The sequence below is a fragment of the Mus caroli genome, chromosome 8 (assembly GCF_900094665.2).
Source record: "Mus caroli chromosome 8, CAROLI_EIJ_v1.1, whole genome shotgun sequence".
Classification (NCBI taxonomy): Eukaryota; Metazoa; Chordata; class Mammalia; order Rodentia; family Muridae; genus Mus; species Mus caroli.
The window spans coordinates 76,558,732-76,568,825 of NC_034577.1; the positions used below are offsets into that span (position 1 = coordinate 76,558,732).

General features: G+C 41.0%; 1 protein-coding gene across 1 annotated transcript; it reads left to right on the top strand.

The window, feature by feature from the left end:
• The first annotated feature begins 388 nt into the window (after positions 1-388).
• LOC110300299 (olfactory receptor 7C1-like) lies at positions 389-1,330 on the top strand. Its single transcript, XM_021170423.1, has one exon. It carries the CDS (start codon positions 389-391, stop codon positions 1,328-1,330), a length of 942 nt encoding a protein of 313 aa, XP_021026082.1.
• The last annotated feature ends 8,764 nt before the right edge of the window (positions 1,331-10,094 follow it).

The following is a 10,094-nucleotide window of genomic DNA, read 5'->3' on the forward strand; positions in this document are numbered from 1 at the left end:
AGGAACTAGAGGCTGCAATGAGCAGTGAAAGTGGTCGTCGTTCATTGTGTATGAACATGAAATCCTCAAAGAACACAGTTTTAAACATAAATGATCAAAAGTAGTTGAAAAGACAGGTGATAAAAGCTGGCTAAGGAAGGGCCAGGGTAGCTGAGTATCTGAAATAGGATCTGAATACTACACATGAGTGTTATAGCTAGGAGTCCTTCACCCACAGGAGATTATGGCTGAACTTAGAAACCTCAGCCTCTAAAGAGAAGCAAGCACTAAGCAAACACATCATGTCGCCAATGTGTGGAGTCTGAGTTAAGGCAGATGCACTCTGCTATAATTGTTTCGTCTTAGTTCAGTCATCCCGTTTCTTCTCTTTTATAGACACTTCATTTACATGGAACCAGAAAACCACACAGGGATTCCAGAATTTTACCTGTTGGGACTTTCAGAGAATCCAGAGATTCAGTCTGTTCTCTTTGGGCTGTTCTTGTCTTTGTACTTGGTGACCGTCTTTGGGAACCTGCTCATCATCCTGGCCATTGTCTCTGACCCTAAGCTTCACACACCAATGTATTTATTCCTCTCTAACCTATCCTTCTCTGACATCTGTTTCACCTCTACCACTGTCCCAAAGATGCTGCTGGACATCCAGACTCCGAGTAAGCTCATCATCACCTATGCAGGCTGCATCACACAGATGTACTTCTTCACAGTCTTTGGACTTCTGGACAATCTGCTTCTGACTGTGATGGCATATGACCGTTTTGTGGCCATCTGCCACCCCTTGCACTATACAGTGCTCATGAACCCTAAGCTCTGTTCCCAGCTACTTCTCCTGGCATGGCTTATAAGCATACTTGGAGCCCTGCCTGAGAGTTTAACTGCACTGACACTGTCTTTCTGTGCCGTCGTGGAAATTCCACACTATTTTTGTGAACTCCCGGAAGTCCTTAAGCTAGCCTGCTCTGACACCTTCATCAATAACGTTGTGTTATATATTGTAACAGGCATCATGGGCTTTTTTCCTCTTGCTGGGATACTTTTCTCTTACTCTCAAATTGTGACATCTGTCTTGCGGATTTCAACAGTGGGAGGAAAGTATAAAGCATTTTCCACCTGTGGTTCTCATCTCTCAGTTGTGTCTCTGTTCTATGGAACCTGCCTTGGGGTGTACCTCAGTTCTATATGGACACAGGCTTCTTGGGCAGGGGTGTTTGCTTCTGTTCTGTATACTGTGGTCACTCCCATGATGAACCCTTTCATCTATAGCCTGAGGAACAGGGACATGAAGAGAGCCCTGAATGCACTACTATGTAGTGTGCCATCCTCATCTTGAAAGTAGTTTTTAAAATGTGTGTATGTGTTTAAGTGTGTGTGTGTGTGTGTGTGTGTGTGTGTAGAATAGAGGACAACTCCAGGTGTTCCTCTTCAAGATGACCATCTACTTTGGTTTTGGAGACCGAGTTCTTTCCAGGGGCTTGGCACTCACTGCTTCAGTTTGAGTAGTTAGCCAGTGAAACTCAAGAATTTTCTGTCTCTGCCTGCCCTGCATTGGGATTATAAATTTATGTCACGCTGCTTTTTTACATGGAGTCTATGGGTTAAACTTGGGTGTTCATGCTTACATGACAGCATTTCTGACAGTTGAGGTACCAGCCCTGTCTTTATCGACTTTGTTTTGACCTCCTAGACACATTTGATCAGGAACAGTAGGACACAATGCTCAATAGATTAGGACCTGAGGTTTCCTGAATATATTTACATACTCAAATGCTTTGCTTACTGTGTTTATTAGCAATTTGTAAATATTGTTTTATGAAGTGTTTTCAAGTCCTTGCCTGAGTTTTAAGTTTTCTTATTTTCAATCTGGAGAAGCATTAAACTCCGCGTTTATGTGCTGTCTTACCCACTGTTTTATTGCTGTGAAGAGACCCTATAATCAATGCAAGTATTATAAAAGAAAGCATTTAATTGTGGGCTTGCTTACAATTTCAGAAGTTAGTCCATTATCATCATGGTGGGGAGCATGGTGGCACTCAGGCAGACATGATTCTGGAGAAATAGCTGAGAGTTCAGTATCTGATCCATAGACAGACAGACAGACAGACACACACACACACACTCACACAGACAGACAGACAGACAGACACACACACACACACACAGACAGACACACACACACACACAGAGAGAGAGAGAGAGAGAGAGAGAGAGAGAGANAGAGAGAGAGAGAGAGAGAGAGAGAGAGAGAGAGAGAGACTGGACCTAGCACAGGCTTTCAAAACCTCAAAACCCACCCACAGTGACACACTTCCTCCAAGGACACGCCTCTTAATTCTTCTAACCCTTTCATATAGTGCCACTTCCTAGTGGACATATGAGCCTGAGCCTATGGGGGCATTTTAATTCAAAATACAAATTCCATTCCATGGCCCCCACAGGGATATGATATAGTCATATCATAATGCAAAAAATGCACTCAGTCCAACTTCAAAATTCCTCATAGACTACTATAGTCTCAATACTGTTTAAAAGGCCAAAGTCTCTTCTGAGATTCATGACAATCTCTTAAATGTAACTCCTTATAAAAATAAAAATAAAAAAGCAGATCACACATTTCCAACATACACAAAATATATATTGCCTTTTCAAAAATGGAGAAAAGCTATCAAAGAAAGGAAATTCTGATAAAAACCCTGAAACCCAACAGGGAAAACTCCACATTCTGCACCTCCATGTTTGATGTCAAAAAGTTCTTCAGATGTCCAACTGCCTCGGTCCAGCCTCAGCATGAGGAAGGTCCTGAGAAAGGGGAGATGGGAGCAGCATTGATTCAATAACGACTCAGAGTAAGCAGTGGGTGCAAGCTGTCTACCCTCTCTTTGCCTGAGGACCCTTGTCATTCTTCCTTTGTCCGTCTTCGTTCCTCCTTCTTCCCATTCTCTTTCCTTTTTTTTCTCATTCTTTTTCCTTCTTCTTTTTCCTTCTTTTGCCTTCTCCGGATCAGAGAGCCTGAACCCAGATTTTTATTTACTAAAGCTACATGATCAAGGCTTTGAACATTGTTAATACGTTTTTTTTTGGGGGGGGGGAAATCCATAAATTTTCATGAATTTTATAAATTCCAGATCACTAATCCCAGCCCCTGTTTCCTTGAAACAGAATCTAAACACAAAGCGACAGCATGCTTCCTTACAGTATTACACAGCCTGTTCTTCATGGGTAGCCAGACATAGCTCTTGCGGTTTCCTGGTACAGCAGACAGCAGCAGTCTTTAGTAATTATTTTCATGTAAGAACAGAAAGGTGACAGACTACTAAAGTTAAAAGATTTCTTACAAAGTCTTAAATTTTATGCAAGTAAAGTAGGCATTGTTGTCTTCGACCCTTCAAGTAGCTAGAAGAACAAACTACTAACTTTTTATATGCTTGGACATCATCTTTTTATACTCTAGTCTTTGGTTCCTTATCCTAGCTATTCCAGAGCCTCACGTAGTCTCTGTCTAATACTATTTGTTTCTAGATCATATATAAGCCTTCCTTCTAGAAAACAAATCCATCTATCATCTGCCTTTTTTTTCTATAGATTTCTCCTTCTTTTCCTATCTGTGCTTGGGATCACTTTAACTCTCTATCTTTGATGTCACCAAGTTCACCCTGGCTAATTAATGCAGCAGTCATTGGACCAGAGAGTATGTGTATCTCCTCATATAATTCCAAGTTCAAGGCCAAGTCACAAGGAACTGTTTCTACAAAGGACCATGTGGTCTCTTATGGCCTCTGTGATGATATTGTCTAGATCTTTTCACATTGCCCTAAAGGCCATGAAGAAGGTCTGTGCCTCACCCTGCCCAGGCTCATGCCCACTTCCATTCCTCATTCCTGAGAACTGCATCTGCTTTATTTATTATGGAGTGGTTAGCTCTGAGTAATTAGGGAAGTATATTCCCCAGAAAGAGAGATTGAAAGTAAAGTTCACTTCTGGGCTGGTTCCATACCCAGTCTGCAGTTTTCTTTGGCATGTACCCCAATATTCAGGGATCTTCAATATCTTGGAATCTCCAACAGAATCCAGATTCACTTTCACAGCTTCACACAATGGCCCTTTGAGCCTGCATGCAGGGACACCCCTGACACATTCCTGGCCTCAGAGTCTTTCATTAGCCATGGAGGGAGATTTCACATCTCCTTTCTTGTATCCTTGACTCTAAACCCAAAACCACATTAAATAGCATGAGCAAGACCCCATCCAGATAGGTTTCCAACTTTTGAAAATGAGTTCAAGGAGGCCAGTACAGTGAAGGAGACCGTCAACATGTTGTTTAATCTCTGTCTGCTCTAGACATTCAGCTACTCTCAAAGCATCTTGTTACTTCCCGGGTGGACCCCACCTGCCAAGCCGGTGTACCACTCCTTACCACCTGGAAAAAGAATGCCATCCTGGGATTTCACCCACGAACATCCTCCACCTAATTACCTCACCTTAGTTTCACGTCTCACTCCTGACCATGCCCTAAGCACTACTCCTGCAATCTGAACAGGGACAAGCTACCATATCACAATTTTCTCTGCAAACATTATTTCCTCTAACCATGCAACTTTACTTCAGCTCTTGACTCATCCATGATGGGACACAATTGCTGTTCCCAAACATTCTTAGTTTTGTCATGTTCTGCAAGCTACGCTAAGTGTTTCTAAAATTCCTTTCTCAGGAGAGATAAAACAATGTCTACCCCTCCTCATTCTACTAATGTCCCAACGATACACTGAGACACAATTTCCCTCAAAGTTCACCCTGGGAAAAAATAGTGCATTTATTGAGGAGCTTACTCACAGAACATAAAGAAGGGGTTACTTACAGAAGTCTGGGTGCTCCCCCACAAAAGATCACACCAAAACATATTTACCCAACTGGGCCGATGGCTTTCTTATAACCACAGAGATGGAGCCCACCACTCCTTCATATGTTAAATCATCTATTTCCTCAGAGTTTGACAACTACTGATCAGTTTTGTTTATAGGAAGTATTATGTAGCCCAGGATATCCTTGCACTCTCTGTGTAGCCATGGCTTACCTTGAAACCATTTACCGCAAATGTTGGAATTCCAGAGATATGCCACCACACCTGAATTTATGTATTGTCAGCAACTGAACCCTGTTTCTGCTGCTTGCTTGTTGGAACTCAGCCCCCTCTTTCAGTTATGCTTGCATCAGCTTTCTGTTGTTGATGGTCTCCTTCACTGCATCGGCCTCCTTGAACTCATTTTCAAAAGTTGGAAGCCTTGCTGGGTGGGGTCTTGCTCTGAGGTCACCACTCCCTTTAGTCCATTTAGCACTAGGCTTTTCTGTAAACCTTTTATCTCCCTGAGCACTGGACTCAGCTCCATGACCCTTCTTGGTGTTCCTTTTCTCCGCACACTGGACAGTTTGTACTTCTCTTTGGCCAGCTTGCTCGTTTTCATTCCAGAGCTGCAGAAAGTGATTACTAACAGCCATCTGGCAGTCAGTGCGAAGCTGTCTTAAAATCTTCTCTGCCAACGCCATTAATCTAAAACTCTTCAATTTAGCCTTCAGCAGACTTTTAGGACAAGATCAAAAAGCAGCCACATTTCCCCCCCAAAATATCACTAGAATGCTCTAGTGATCATTTGTTAATATTCTTCCCCTCTGAAACCTCTTAAGCCAGGCTTACATTGCTCTCAGTACTACCAGCTTCCAAGCTTCTATCAGGATGGATCAGTAAGAATCAGTAAGCCATGCTTAAAGTATTCAACTACTTTCCCAATCTAATGTTCACACTCCATGAACAAACATTATGGTCATACCTGCCACAATACTCTAGTCCCTGGTACCATGTTGGTACTTCCAGTGATGTGAAAAGATACTATGACCAAGCAATTTATATAAAAGAAAGGATTTAATTGTGGACTTGCTTGCAGTTTTAAAAGGTTAGTCCATTATCATGTCTGGGAGAATGCTGGCAGGCAAGATTGCCATCTTCTGAGAGTTTTATATCCTGATCCTCAGGCAGCAGACAGAGAAAGAGAAAAGACTAGACCTGGCATGTTTTAGTGACATACCTCCTCCAACAAGACCACACCTCTTAGCCCTTCCCAAACACTTCCACTAACTGGGAACAAAGTATGCAAATAATGAACATATGGAAGCCAGACTCATCCAAACCAGCATGCCAGGGCTTTGTGCACAATAGGAAGTCTGCCAACTGGGCTTTATTTCTAGTCCTTCTCACAGGTGCAGTGGTTCATCTGTGACAGAGGTATCAGCAAACATCTGCAGAAGCAGTCTGGCTGCTGCAATGTGTAATACATTGATTTGAGGCCAAGCTGGCATCCCAAAGGGAGACTGACAGTGTAAGGAAGGAATCATAGTAAGAAAGAGATATGAAATACAAGGCTAGAATCTATGGTATTGGCCTGCCACTTTTTAAAGGCTATGGAACTCAAAATGGGAAGTGCTAGCTTCTAGTTTTGTTGATTCTTTATATAGTTCTCTTTGTTTCTATGTGCTTGATTTCAGCCCTGAGTTTGATTATTTCCTGCTGTCTACTCCTCTTGGGTGTATTTACTTCTTTTTCTTCTAGAGCTTTCAGATGTGCTGTTAAGCTGCTTGGGTATGCTCTCTCAAATTTCTTTATGGAGGCACTCAGAGCTATGAGTTTCCCTCTTAGGACTGCTTTCGTGTGTTTCATAAATTTGGGTATGATGTGCCTTCATTTTCATTAAATTCTAAAATGTCTTTAATTTCTTTATTTCTTCCCTGACTAAGTTATCATTGAGTAGAGAGTTGTTCAACTTCCATGAGTATGTGGGCTTTCTGTTGTTTTTGTTCTTATTGAAGACCAGCCTTAGTCTGTGGTGATCTGATAGGACGCATAGGATTAATTAAATTTCCTTTTATCTGTTGAGGCTTGTTTTGTGTCTGATTATATGATCAATTTTGGAGAAGGTACCATGATGTGCTGAGAAGGTATATTCTTTTGTTTTGTGTTCTGTAGATATCTGTTAAATCCATTTTGTTCATAATTTTTGTTACTTTCACTGTATCTCTTTTTAGTTTCACTTTCCAGGATCTGTCCATTGGTGAGAGTGGAGTATTGAAATCTCCCACTATTATTGTGTGAGGTGCAATGTATGCTTTAAGCTTTAATAAAGTTTCTTTTACAAAGATGGGTACCCTTGCATTTCAGGCACAGATATTCAGAATTGAGACATGATCGTGGTGGATTTTTCCTTTGATGAGTATGAAGTGTCTTTCCCCATTTTTTGATAACTTTTGGTTGAAAGTCTATTTTATTCAATATTAAAATGACTACTACAACTTGTTTCTTGGGACCATTTGCTTGGAAAATTTTTTTTCTAGTCTTTTACTCTGAGGTAGTGTTTGCCTTTGTCACTGATGTGTGTTTCCTATATGTAGCAAAATGCTAGGCCCTGTTTACGTATCCAGTCTGTTAGCCTATGTCTTTATTGAGGAATTTAGTTTATTGATGTTGAAAGATATTAAAGATCAATGATTGTTGCTTCTTGTTATTTTTGTTGTTAGAGGTAGAATTTTGTTTGTGTGGTTCTCTTCTTTTGGGCTTCTGTGAGATTAATTTCTTGGTTTTTCTTGGGTGTAGTTTTCCTTCTTGTGTTGGAGTTTTCCTTCTATTATCCTCTGTAGGGCTGGTTTAGTGGAAAGATATTGTTTAAATTTGGTTTTGTAATGGAACATCTTGGTTTCTCCATCTATGGTAATTGAGAGTTTTGCTGGGTTTAGTAGCCTGGGCTGGTATTTGTGTTCTCTTAGTGTCTGTATGACATCTGTCCAAGTTCTTCTGTCTCTGTTGAGAAGTCTGTTGTAATTCTGATAGGTCTGCCTTGTATGTTACCTGATCTTTTTCCTTTACCACTTTAATATTCTTTCTTTGTCCTGTGCATTTGGTGTTTTGATTATTATGTGACGGGAGAAATTTCTTTTCTGATCTAGTCTATTTGGAGTTCTGTAGGCTTCTTGAATGTTTATAGGCATCTCTTTCTTTAGGCTAGGGAAGTTTTCTTCTATAATTTTGTTGAAGATGTTTACTGTCCCTTTGAATTGGGAGTTTTTGCTCTCTTTAAAAACTATTATTCTTAGGTTTGGTCTTTTCATTGTGTCCTGCATTTCTTGGATGTTTTGAATTAGGAACTTTTTGCACTTTGTATTTTCTTTGACTCTTGTGTCAATGTCTTCTATGGTATCTTTCTATGCCTGGGATTCTCTCTTCTCTCTTGTATTCTGTTGGTGATGCTTGCATCTGTGACTCCTGATGTCTTTCCTAGATTTTCTATCTCCAGGATTATCTCCCTTTTTGATTTTTTTATTGTTTCTATTTCCATTTTAAGATCATGGACCGTTTTGTTCAATTCCTTCACCTGTTAGATTGTGTTTTTCTGTATTTCTTTGTGTTCTTCTGCATTTCTTTAAGGGAGATATTTATGTCCTCCTAAGGTCCTCTATCATCTTCATGAGATGGGATTTTAGATCAGAACCTTGCTTTTCAGGTGTGTTAGGGTAACCCAGGCTTGCTGTGATGGGAGAACTGGGATCTGATGTTGCCAAGTAGCATTGGTTTCTGTTGCTTAAGTTCTTGCAGTGGCCTCTGGCTATCTGGTTACCTCTGGTGTTAACTGGCCTTGCTGACTAGAGCTTGTCCCTCCTGTGAGCCTGATTATGTTGGGCCTCCTTGGGTCAGGCTGTCTCTGGGAGTGGGAGGGGGTCTGGAGAGCCTGATCTGTGAGCCTAGCTGTGTCAGACCTCCTGGAGGTTAAGGTGTCTCTGGGTGTGGATGGGGTGGGGAGAGTGGTAGAGCACAGGATCTGCTCCTGGGTGTAGATGCAAGCTCGAAGGAAAGTCTCTATAATACTTTCAGAGAAGATTGTGGTGCTTTGAATAGGAATGGCCCCCATAGACTCTTGTGTTTGAATGCTTGGCCATAGAGAATGGCACTCTTAGAAGGTGTGACCTTGTTGGAAGCAGACTTTGAGGTCTCCTATGCTCAAGCTACTATGCCCAGTGTGTCACACAATCTCCTTCTGCTGCCTACAGATCAAGATGTAGAACTCTCAGTTCCTTCTCCAGCACCGTATCTGTCTTCATGCTGCCATGTTTCCTGCCATAATGTGTAACAGAATTTTCCCTCAATTAATTTAAATATTGATACAACAAGAAGCCTGTGGTTGGGCAGAGGAAAAGGAAGGCAGGTGGAGATTTTTAAAGACATGAGAGAGGACAAGAGGAGGAAAGAAGATGGAGGAAGAGAGAGACGATTCAGACTTGACATGGCTTTAAATAGCCCCAGGTAGCTATGAATATCATAAAAGGATAGGGTGATTGGGATAACTTGTCTAATCTAGCTTGTACCTTTATCAGTTGGCTCTAAATTATTGTGTGGGCATCTTGTGAATTGAGAATTTGATATATAAAACTGACTGATAATTATAAGCTTCTAGAGTTTTGATTTACTGGGTTAAGGGGATTTGTGACAACTAGCCATGTATGTAGGAGGGGGTTGGCTGGGAAGACCGCCATCTGGGGCTAGCCATGGAGGTGGCGAGACCAAGACTGCCAGAGCAGAGAGTAGCTGGGCATAGCATGGGATAGTGACATTTTAAAATATTTCCCATAACAATAATGGACTAAACCTCTGAAACTGTAAGCCAGCCCCAATTAAATGCTTTCCATTAAAGGAATTGCAGTGGTCTCTTCACAGCAGTAAAACTATAACTAAGACAAAGATCTATAGCCATTAAGTTATTCAAAAAATAAAAAATAAAGGGACAGGGCACTTCCAAGCTCTTTGTATGAAGCCACTACTACTCTAAAACCAAAACCAGGTAAAGAACAACAAAAAAACCAATATCCCCAATGAACATAAATGGAAAAGCATCAGTAAAATACTAGCAAACCAAATACAGACACACAGCATTAAGGCCCTCTATCACAACCAAGTGGCTTTATCCTGGGAAAGCAGAGTTGGTTTGTTTTTTTTTTTTTTTTTTTTTTTTTTTTTTTTTTTTTTTTTTTTTTGGTTTTTCGATACAGGGTTTTTCTGTGTAGCC